The sequence below is a fragment of the Leptonychotes weddellii genome, chromosome 4 (assembly GCF_054177405.1).
Source record: "Leptonychotes weddellii isolate Sample4059 chromosome 4, ASM5417740v2, whole genome shotgun sequence".
NCBI lineage: Eukaryota > Metazoa > Chordata > Mammalia > Carnivora > Phocidae > Leptonychotes > Leptonychotes weddellii.
The window spans coordinates 132,685,507-132,697,530 of NC_138372.1; the positions used below are offsets into that span (position 1 = coordinate 132,685,507).

The 12,024-nt window shown below is 35.0% G+C and overlaps 1 protein-coding gene across 1 annotated transcript in view; it reads right to left on the minus strand.

Moving 5' to 3' along the window:
• Nucleotides 1–6: 6 nt before the first annotated feature.
• Nucleotides 7–12,024, minus strand: part of TMEM67 (transmembrane protein 67) — a 46,128-nt gene continuing 34,110 nt past the window's right edge. The window contains exons 21-26 of the mRNA XM_081816242.1: nucleotides 11,475–11,615; nucleotides 7,867–7,947; nucleotides 7,275–7,391; nucleotides 4,295–4,411; nucleotides 4,085–4,189; nucleotides 7–3,322 (exon numbers count right to left, since the gene is read on the minus strand). Coding sequence (XP_081672368.1) covers nucleotides 3,170–3,322; nucleotides 4,085–4,189; nucleotides 4,295–4,411; nucleotides 7,275–7,391; nucleotides 7,867–7,947; nucleotides 11,475–11,615 — 714 coding nt within the window. The 3' untranslated portion in view covers nucleotides 7–3,169. The remainder of the gene's footprint in view (nucleotides 3,323–4,084; nucleotides 4,190–4,294; nucleotides 4,412–7,274; nucleotides 7,392–7,866; nucleotides 7,948–11,474; nucleotides 11,616–12,024) is intronic.

A 12,024-nucleotide genomic window follows, 5' to 3' on the forward strand; every position in this document is an offset into this window, starting at 1 on the left:
GAGGTATCTTACAGTTTTTGGTGTCAATAGCAACTTTTTTTAAAGATGCAGTTCAAACTTTGCCATGTTGCCTCTTCTCGCTTGACTCTATGGTTAAATTTTTCACTCACTATTCTGTACCTAACCTGTGCCTACACAGACTTCCACCCCAGCATCACCCCACTCATATATTCAAGATGCCCACTGGTCTGTGCTGTGTATCCCGGGACTGGCACAACACATGACACCCAATAACGCAAGAATAGGTGATATGTAGGCCAGGACATAGGTTACACCACTTCCATTCTTACCGATCCATATACGAGATTATCAGCCACATTAAAAGTAACATACATACTACCTTTTTAATGATAAGAAACCAGGTTTAGGCACTATTCCTGTCACAGATATCTGCGATTTTTAAGAATTTGGATAAAATGAAAAAATAAATGTTAAAGATTAATCACAAATGTTATTCTTCCTTAAGTGTTTTATTAGTGCACATGACTGCACATTCGCATAAAATCTGAATTTTATGTTCACTCTCGCCCCTTTTATTTAACATAGTACTGGACGGGGGCGCCTGGGTGGCTCAGTCGTTAAGCGTCTGCCTTCGGCTCAGGTCATGATCCCAGGGTCCTGGGATCGAGCCCCACATCGGGCTCCCTGCTCGGCGGGAAGCCTGCTTCTCCCTCTCCCATTCCCGCTGCTTGTGTTCCCTCTCTCGCTGTGTCTCTGTCAAATAAATAAATAAAATCTTTAAAAAAAAAAAACAAAAACATAGTACTGGACGTCCTAGCCACAGCAATCAGACAAGAGAAAGAAATAAAAGGCATCTAAATTGGTAAGAAAGAAGTTAAATGGTCACTATTTGCAGATGACATGATACCATACATAGAAAACCCTAAAGATGCCACCAAAAACTACCAGACGTAATAAACGCATCCAGTAAAGTTGCAGGATACAAACTTAATACCCAGATATTAGTAGCATTTCTATACACTAATAACGAAGTAGCAGAAAGAGAAATTAGGAAAACAATTCCATTTACAATTATACCCCAAATAATAAAATACCTAGGAATAAATAACCAAGGAAGTGAAAGACCTGTACTCTGAAAACTATAAAACACTGACGAAAGAAAGTGAAGATGCCATACACAAGTGGCAAGATATTTCACGCTAATGGATTGGAAGAATGAATATTATTAAAATGTTCATACTACCCAAAGTAATCTACAGATTTGATGTAATCCCTATCAAAACACTAAGCATTTTTCACAGAACTGGAACAAATAATACTAAAATTTGTATGGCACCACAAATAGCCAAAGCAATCTTGAGAAAGAAAAAACAAAGCTGGAGGGATCACAGTTCCAGATTTTAAGATATACTACAAAACTGCTATAACCAAAACAGTATGGTACTGGCACAAAAACAGACACATAGATCAACAGAACAGAATAGAGAATCTAGAAATAAACGTACACTTACATGGTCAATGAATCTATGACAAAGAAGGCAAGAATATACAATGAGGAAAAGACAATCTCTTCAATAAATGGTGCTGGGAAAACTGGACAGCTACATGCAAAGAATGGAACTGGACCACTTTCTTACACCAAACACAAAAATAAACTTAAAATGTATCAAAGACCTAAATGTGAGACCTGAAATCACAAAACTCCTAGACAAACACAGTAATTTCTTTGACATCAGCCATAGCAACATTTTTTCTAGATATGTCTCTTTAGGGAAACAAAAACAAAAATAAACTACTGGGACTATATCAAAGTAAAAAGCTTTACACAGTAAAGGAAACCATCAACAAAACAAAAAGGCAACCTACTGAGTGGGAGAAGAAATTTGCAAATGACATACCTGAAAAGGGGTTAATATCCAAAATGCATAGAGACTTACACAACTCAACACCAAAAAACAAACAATCCCATTTAAAAATGGGCAGAGAACCTGAGAGACATTTTCCACAAAAAGACATATAATGATGGCCAACAGACACATGAAAAGATGCTCAACATCACTAATCATCAGGGAACTGCAAATCAAAACCAAAACAAAAACCTTACACCTGTCTGAATGCCTAAAATAAAAAAGACAAGAAATAACAAGTGTTTATGAGGATGTGGAGAAAAGGGAACCCTTGTGCATTGTTGGTGGGAATATAAATTGGTACAGCCACTGTGGAAAATAGTATGGAGGTTCCTCAAAAAATTAAAAATAGAAATACCATATGATGCAATAATTCCACTATTGGGCATTTACCCAAAGAAAACAAAAACACTAATTCAAAAAGATACATGCTCCCCTGCATTTATTGCAGCATTATTTATAGTAGCCAAGATATCAAAGCAGCCCAAGTATCCTTCATAGATGAATGGATAAAGAAGAGCAATATATATATATTCTCTCTCTCTCTCTCTCTCTCTCACACACACACACACACACACACACACACACACACACACACGGTGGAATATTACTCAGCCATAAAAAGGGTGAGATCTTGCCATCTGCAATAACATGGATGGATCTTGAGGGCATTATGCTAAGTGAAATAAGTCAGACAGAAAAAGACAAATACCGTATGATTTCACTTACATGTGTAATAAAAAACCAAATAAATAAATAGACAAACAAAAAGCAGAATCAAACCTATAAATACAGAAAACTGATGGTTGGCAGAGGGGAGGGGTGAGGGGGAGGACAGATGGGTAAAGGGGAGTGTGAGATACAGGCTTCCAGTTATGGAATGAGTAAGTCATGGGAATAAAAGGTACAGCATAGGGAATGTATTCAGTGGTACTGTAAAAGCATTTGATGATCAGATGGTAGCTATACTTGGGGTGAGCAGAGCATAACAAATAGAGTTATTGAATCACTATGTTGTATACCTGAAACTAATGTAACATCATCTGTCAATTACATTCAAATTAAAAATATCTGAATTTTATGTGTTTTACTATCTTTTCCATGTCTACCACTGATTCTGAAATTCAGTTTTTTTACTTTCTTGCAGAATAATTACCTTTTATATTTTTGTTTCCTGCTACATGACATAATAAAATGAAACACAGAAAACTATAATATCATGAAGTTAACTAAGTTCATTGTTTCCTTTGTTTTTACATAAAATTATGTAATTAAAAGAAAATAACCATAAGTACTTTTTTTCAAACTTTGAAAATAGTAATCAAGTGCAGCAAAGGCATTTGAAGGATACCATTGTAAAAGATGCTTTTTTCCATTGGTTCCATGAATTCCATTCCAAGAATTCTTTCAAGAAGCAATTTATCTTTTATAAAGTAGTCCATTTCCTTATGAACCTAATATAAAAAGATAAGAGTCATTTCAAAAATAGCAGTAAAATAAATGTTTCCCAATTAATGTAAAATCAGTAAGAGAGAAAATGAAAAATGAATAACACATGAAGAAAATCTGTTCTTTAAAAAAGACTGATTTTACTTGCAAGGGGCTTTATAACAAAATTTTCTTTAGAAATGTTAAAATTTTTTTTTATGAGAGAGAGCGAGAGAGAGAAAGCACGCACAAGCAGGGGGACTGGCAGGCAGAGGGAGAAGGAGACTCCCTGGCAAGGAGCCCAATGCAGAACTCGATCCCAGGAACCCGGTATCATGAACTGAGCCGACTGAGCCACCCAGGCGTCCCAAGAAATGTTTTAAGTTTTAAATGCCTAGGGCTAGATATACTTAAAATTAATTTATAACAAGCTTTTCAGGAATACAACCATAGCATAGCATATTTCTATAATAAATATAGTAATATTTTAGTAATTAGCTAACAAAATTCCAGTAGACATACTTTAGGGGAATTATCATTATGCTAATACATAAATGTCACTTTATTTTTATATAAAATGTCACTTTATTTTTATATACATAAAATGTCACTTTATTTTTATATAAATTGACTCTATCCTTAAGCCACAGTATTAATTTTGATAGGCAAAAAAAAGAAGGGCTCTAAGTCCACTACTTAGTTAACTAAAGAAATAATTGACATTACTGGTTAACTTTTTAAAAATTGTATTTTGCTTCTAGTTGAAACATAAATGCCGACATACATACATGATCGATGAAAGAGCCAAGAAATTTATTCATAGTATGATATGCTTTTATACTCTGCTCAAAAGTACTTGCTGATGAACTCAACAGTCTGGCAGGGCCATTTTTCTAATGTAAAAAAGAGATAACAATAAATGAACATGTCTTATGTTCTTGGCTTTTAAATAACATGAAATATTGGCAAAATATACCTGAATTGTACTTTATACAAACCCTTGTTAGTGTGTCATGAATTCTGTCATAGTGTTGTCTCATCTGGCTAGAAATTGCAATTTGAAAAGTCTGACCATCTGTGTTGGGTACCAAACCTCTCTGGCTACACAAATTTTCCTGAAAAGTTAAGAAAATTTAAATAAAGATCATGGAAATTTTGCCTATTTCAAAAAGAAAATATAACATTTTTCTTTTAGTTGGTATCACAAGATTCGGAAGCCAACTGAAATTTTAGTGAAACTATATTTGAGACAGAGATTCTGACATTATCCAAGGTTCCCACTCCCCTCTGGGTTTTACTAATTTCTACGTAGTCATATGCTGTTCAGGTCTCTATATTATCTCCTTTACCCGACTTTAAAAAAATCCATACTAAACTCATTGTATATTGATATTCGTAGCTTTATGATTAATTTTATTACTCTTTAATGCATGCCAGAAAGTCTAGTCTTAGATTAACTACTTTTATAATTATAGTCTTTTTTGTTTTCTAAAAACTTTTAGAACATTTCCTTAGTTAAATGTAAAAAAGGTAATGTGATACATGACCAAACAGTTAATGTCATGGACCAGATCTCCATTTCAGGTTTCCCTGATACAACCTGAATCCTGACAACCATAAACACGTAAAATTTTGCCTTACCCCACCCCCTAGCTACTTCCCATCCATGCTTCAAGGTCAGCTCAAGTCCTCCCGCCTCCCTTCTCTTGCTTTATTTGCCTACTCCAGAGCTTAATAATCTCTTTGTCTAAATTTAACCTGCAAACATAATATAACACTTGGTTTTCTACAGACTGAAAGGAAGTCTACATGTAGAGAATTTCTCTCTTAAAAAAATAATAAAAGCTTTCTTTTTTCCTGATTAAAAAAGCACATGCTATTGCAGAGAATTTATAAAATATGGAGAGGTACAAAAAAGAAAGAAAAGAAAAAAAAATCACCTATGATCTCAACACCCAGAGATACAAGTATTTTAAGGTATTTTCTTTCCAATCCTTGTCCAGGCATATAGATACAGACGGCATAAAACTGGGATCACAGTGATTTCTTTTTCCCCTAACATTATATCCTAGCAATTCTCTATGTCATTAACTATTCTATAAAACATGATTTTTATGTCTACCTAAGAATTTCACTGTGTATGAAAACCAACTGCTTTAATATTCTTTTTGCCCTTATAAATAACCCCTGTTATGAAGATCCCGAATCTAATTAGCTATTCACATTGCTAATTATTTCCTTGAGTTCAATTCACAGAATTAGTGAACTCTTAAAAAGCTCTTGGTATATATATATTTCCAAATGCTTTCCAGAAGATTTGTAAAAATTCATCCTGAGACCAGTAGTTTTATGGGTGCCCATTTCACCATGTCCTTGGTACTATTAAGTATTAGCTTTTTTAAAAAAAACTTGGCTAATTTGAAGAGTGCAAAAATATTATTTTTTACATGTATTTATTATGAGCTATACATTTTTTAGAGCTTCATTAGTCTCCTGTTTCTTATTTATGTACTTAATAATTATTTTATCTTTTTTCCATTGAGGTTTTAAGTATCTGCTTAATGATTTGTATGGCTTTCAATACTGTTATCAGTATCTTTGTCATATTTGTTATGGGAATTTTAGTCAAATTTGTGGTCTTTTATTTATATGATTGTTGGCTACGTAAATGTTCTCCATTAATAAAGTAAAATCAATTAATATTCCCTTTATGATGCTTTCTATTCTTTATGCTTAAAAAGTCATCTCCCAGTCTCATTTAACTTTTCAAACTGGGTATAATTTCTAATAGTTAACCAACCAGTTCATGTATTAAATAAATCATTTTTCTCTGAGATGCCATTATCATATATTAAATTCTTACAAGTCACAGGTGTAGTCCTTTAAGTCAATAAATCCTCTTGATTTTTCCTCTCAAGTATTTATTTTTCTTTTTAAATTTTATTATGGAAGTTTTCTAATGTACATAGTACAGAGAACAGTAAACCATCCATCACCCAATCCCAAATCTGTAAATACTTCTGTATGTATCTCTAACTAATAAGGTCTTAAAAAACAGAAAAGCCCACCATGCCATTTTCACACCTAACAAAATTAATCATTCCTTAATATAATTTAATATTTAGTTCTTAAATTAAATCTCCCAGATTATTCCCAAGGATTTTTGTTTTTAAATTTTTGGTTTGAATCAGGATCCAAAGTCTACACATTGTACTTGATTGTTTTGTTTCTAAATCTCTCTTACTATCTAACAGTTCTTCCTACACCACCACCACCACCACCCACCCCTCCTCTTCTTTACATGCCTTTGATTGGCTGGAGACACTGGGTCATCTGTCCTGTGAGACATCCTGCAAATGGATATGGCTAACTGCTTCCTATGGCATTATGTCATTGATCCCTCTATCTCCTCTACTTCCTATAAATTGGTGGTTAGATCTAGAGGTTTGATTATATTTAGGTTCCACTTTCTCAGGCAAGACTATTTCACAAGTGATGTTATGTACTTCCTAGTGCATCATAACTGGAAGTGATTAATGTTGGTTTTCCTAATTTTTACTTGTAGTAAGGCTGAGCCAGTGTGTTCAGATTATGTCAACCTGATAACTCATTATAAAGCTCCCTGTCAACCTTCACTTAATTGTTTTAGCATCCACTGATGATTGTACCTATATGCACTAATCCATGAGTCACTACAAAATGGTGATTTACTAAGTTAGAATTCCTTTTATTTTCTTTTGTAAGAAAGAACTTCCCCTCATGAATTATTTGGTTACTCTGAAATACAGTTCATATAGGAACTGTAGCATGAAATTTGATTCTTTCCCTTTGTCAACGTTCAGGGTAGTAAGTTGGTACTCTAGCAACTTTCAAAAGTAATCAATGAGGAATTTTTAAAAATATTCTTACAAATCTTAAATTAAGAAAAGAGAACCCATCTCTCAATTAAGAACTAAAAGATGTTAAATACATTCATACCGCTTCTCTTTTAAGGTTCATATTCATTTCTTCCATATTTGTATCTGCATGCCCATGCACTGATCTACCATGAATGTAATATCCAAAGCATTTGTGGGATAAGAGAAACACTGATATCTATAAAAAGAGAAAAAAGAAGCAATTAGCAACTCATATAGAAAACAATGAAAATTAAGTTTTTCTTAAAATTGCTTCCTTTCTCTCAACATAAAGAGGGTTGAATTCTTGGAAAATATATAAATAGGACAAAAGGATAGTGTTATTTTTAAAAAGACAGAAAAGAGATTGAAGATATTTTCTAAGAAAGGAAGAAATAGGATTGATATATGAAAATTTTTCAGGGACTCTGCTGAGTGACTTATTTGGTGGATAAGGAATTCATAATTAAGAAACTGCAAATGGAGAAGAAGAAACTAAGGCAGTAAACATTAACTTGTAGCTCATTATAACTATCTCTGGAGTTAACAATCAGTGGGAAATTGGTCTAAAAAATTCAATCATACCAAATCACTTTTAAAGCCTCTCTTAATGTACTCATGACCTTTAAAAAGGGAAAAATAACAGTTGCAAGATAAAGTCAAAAAGTACTTACATTGCTCATACAGCATAAATCCACAAACTGTCGAATTTTATCTTCTATAAATCTCTCATAAAAGACAGCAAAGAACATGATCTGAAACATTAAGCCAAGTTCATGCTTATTAGCTTTTAAATTTTAATTTTCTTTTATAGCCACAATGTAGTATCTTAAGAAAAAAGAAAGTCCACCCAAGAACACAGTGCCCTCTAAATGATTCCTGTGGGATAAAATCTTAACTTATCATTTCTGATTCCTCTGTCAAAGAAATAAGGTTTTGGAATTGTGTTAAGATTTACTGAAGGAGCCTATTTTGAATTTTAAAAAACTTTTCTGTATAATTAAAACACAATAGGACAAACGTGGGGGAAGAAAGAGAGGGACTTTAAAAAATTTAGCATAAACCAATGTATTGACGGCCAGACATACGTCTGGTTCTGCAATCCTGCCCATCTCCTAAATTCCAAAGCCATTAGAAAACTTGTTTTTTTTTTTTTTAAAAGATTTTATTTATTTATTTGACAGAGACAGAGATAGCGAGAGCAGGAACACAAGCAGCGGGAGTGGGAGAGGAAGAAGCAGGCTTCCCGCGGAGCAGGGAGCCTGATGTGGGGTTCGATCCCAGGACCCTGGGACCATGACCTGAGCTGAAGGCAGACGCTTAACGACTGAGCCACCCAGGCGCCCAACTTGCTGCTTTTCAAATTAATCTTTCCTGACAAGAGTAGCACATAAAAAGCATATATCAAATATTCTATTTCAACTGCAGGTAATACATTAAATATTCAAATGGAATGGTTTTAAGTGCTTTCTTAGCTTTTATAATACTGGAAAAGGAAATTATTTTATAAATCAAAAGAGGAAAGTGTACATCTTAGACCTACTTAGATATATTTCAAAGAAAGATAACATTTCCTAACCAACCAGTTGAAAGGTGTCCCCCATTCATAACTCCCTCCCACCTCTCCTCCATTTACTCCCTGTCTCATCTCCCTATTGATGCCCTTCACAGCACTTGCCACAATCTGTAGCTTGTTCTTGTTAAGCATATCCTTGAGCCCAGCACAGTGCCTAGAACACAAAATGGACTGAGATATGTGAATGAATAAATAAATGAATCTACAGCAACTGATTACTGAACACACTTCCCTAACATTCTGTGTACGTCTTGTTTTAAGTCCCTTTAAAGGGCCTGAAAAACAGCAACTTACAAAGTTTAAAAACTAAAGGATACCACTTAAAAGTTGAAGAAGCTGGGTTTAGGGAAATAAAAGGAGTAAACAATAAAGACTAACATTATGAGAATCAAGACGACTTCTTTTAAGAGTTTAGTTAGGTAGGTAGTTATATGAGAGAGAGAGAGCACGCACGCACGCATGCACACACAACATACGACCAGAATGACAGCAGGGTGAGAAACAAAGAATGAGGTAAGATGGTGGTGCCCGAGATGACTAGTTTCTGCCCCAACGATCCTTTCCCCTTTTTCCTTAGCGACAGACCCCTCCTTGGAGTGGGCACACTGCTGCCTGGCTGAAAGACACCAGTGCAGTGAGGTGTGGCCACGTGCCTGAGTTCTGGCCAAGGAAATGCTGAACAGCACTTCTGAAAAGGCTCTTAAAGATAAGAGAGGGTGAACTGTTCTCCCCGACTCCTTCCTTCAACTCCACCAGCCATTATGGACCACAAGGTGACCTGAGAGATGGGCGTCCTGAGTGGCAGAGCTTCTGAGTCCTGGCGGCAACATGCAGCCCCCTGCACTGCACATCTCCACTCCCCTTTCTCATGGGAGGTAATAGTCATTTTAACTTCAGCCACTGCTATTTTGGGTTTTTTTGTTGTACTCAACCAAATATGAAAAACTTCAGATGCATTCCTTTAAATTCTCTACATCCAGATGAATCCAATATACTCAGAAAAATGTATACTGGTCTATCTTTAAAATGAATTATTTTCTCACTATTATATTGATGATAAACATCAAACCCCATACTGTTTTGATCCTATCTCATTTCAAATTCTAATTTGCTTGGCTTTCTTTTCTGATTATTAAGCTGTCCCTCACTGGATCTATCCCTGTAGTTTCAAGTTTAAACAAGTCTCACCAATTTAAAATAAACGTAAATTTTAAAAGTCTATTCTCAGGTTACAGAATGCCACCTGGAACCAATTCTGTAGGAATTTTTGGATTTAAATCCCAAACCATGTTTAAAAATAGGCCATGTTTAATTCGGCAGATATTTGTTTGCCAGGGTAGAGGTAGTTTAACCGGATCTTTCTAGAGATCCCATGTTCATTTTTTGACTTAAAGGAATTTTTAATCAAACAGAAAGGCTTTTTCCATTCATGGGAGTGTCTGGAAGCAAGAGAAAGAAGTACAAATATTAGAGTTAAGTGCTTTAGGTGATGCTTCTTTTCTTCCTTTCACTCTTTTTTTCTTTTTTTTTTTTAACATCTAAGAAAATAAGGGAAATGAGCATAGAAAAGATCCTCTGTGGGGTGTCTGAGTGGCTCGGTCAGTTAAGGGTCTTACTCTTGACTTTGATTTTTGGCTCAGGTCATGATCTCAGGGTTGTGAGATCGAGCCCCACGTAGGGGCCTGTGTCAGGCTCCATGCTGGGCGTGGAGCCTGCTTGGGATTCTCTCTCTCCCTCTCCCTCTGCCCCTCCCCCTGCTTGCCCTATGCATGCAAACACACACACTCTCTCTCTCTAAAATAAATAAATAAATAAATCTTAAAAAAAAAGGAAATGATCCTCTGCTAGAGTCACAGGACCTGAAGCTAAGAAGATTTTAGTTTCAGTTTTCTCATAAAATATTTCAACAAAAGTTTCACAAGGAGTACCTGCAATCTGAGTGAGATTTAATGATATATAAATAAATGTAGACAATAAGTTGTATTTCAAAAAAAAAAAGAAAGAAAATATTAAGGGTAGCTTAGCCATCCCTATAGTTTATAGAAACTAAGCCATGGAGTCCATCCTCTGACTAGAAAGCTGCAGGCTCTGAAAGACCCTTCTGAGCCCACTATTGATAAGAATGTGAACATTCTCACATTGATAAGAACCTGACATCAGGGTGCCTGGGTGGCTCAGTCGGTTAAGCGTCTGCATTCGGCTCAGGTCATGATCCCAGGGTCCTGGGATCGAGTCCCGCATCAGGCTCCCTGCTCAGCGGGGAGTCTGCTTCTCCCTCTACCTGCCGCTCCCCCGGCTTGTGCTCTCTCTCTCTGTGTCAAATAAATAAATAAAATCTTAAAAAAAAAAATCTCACATCAGATTGCCTGGGCTCAAATTCCAGTTCTGCCAATCTCTAATTGCATGACTTTAGCAAACTATTTAGCATTTCTGTGCCCTAGTGTCCTCATCTATAAAATGAGGATCCTAATTGAACCTATCTCCAGGGGCTACTATAAAGATTAAATTAATATGTGCAATGCAATTAATTAACACAGTGCCTGGGTTATAACACTAGGTAAGAATTAGCTATTATTGTTGTTCTTGCCATTACCTTCTTTCCGCTGTAGAAACCAGGATGTGGTCAATATTTGAAGATAATTAGTATGTAAACAGAGTTATAAATAGAGAAAGGCAATGTTGCTGAAAAGTATAATCTGTTGTTACCTGTATAATTCCAATGACCAGCCAAAGAGCAGTAGACACTGCATATCTTAAAATGCGGCTATAAGGAGCTATGTAGCTAGCTGGGCTTCTGGAAAGACTAGAGGATGAGTCCATTAATGCTAAGTTCTTGAATCCCACAACCTGGAGTAAAAAGGCAAATTTAAACAGACATACATAAAGAAAACAGTTCTACTCTGAAAATGAGACACTCCTCCCTATTTCTTACCTTAAAAACTAAAATATTTATTAAAAGTTTATACAAACAGTAGAAAATCTAGGTAAATAATTATCCAGTATTTTTAATTACAAAACAAAATAGTTCATTTGGAATTCTCTTCAATATGACTAAAGGCCAAATATAACCTTATTATTATATATACTGACAAAAGTCAAAAATTTGTCAAAAGAATAAAACTTTCTTCAGTAAACTACCAATGAACAACCAGCATTTCATGCGCTTTTTTTTTTTTTATACTCTTAAACAGTATCTTTCAAAATGTCTTTTAAGGAAGATACCTTCTTTGATAAAAGGAAGCCATGGTTAAATAAG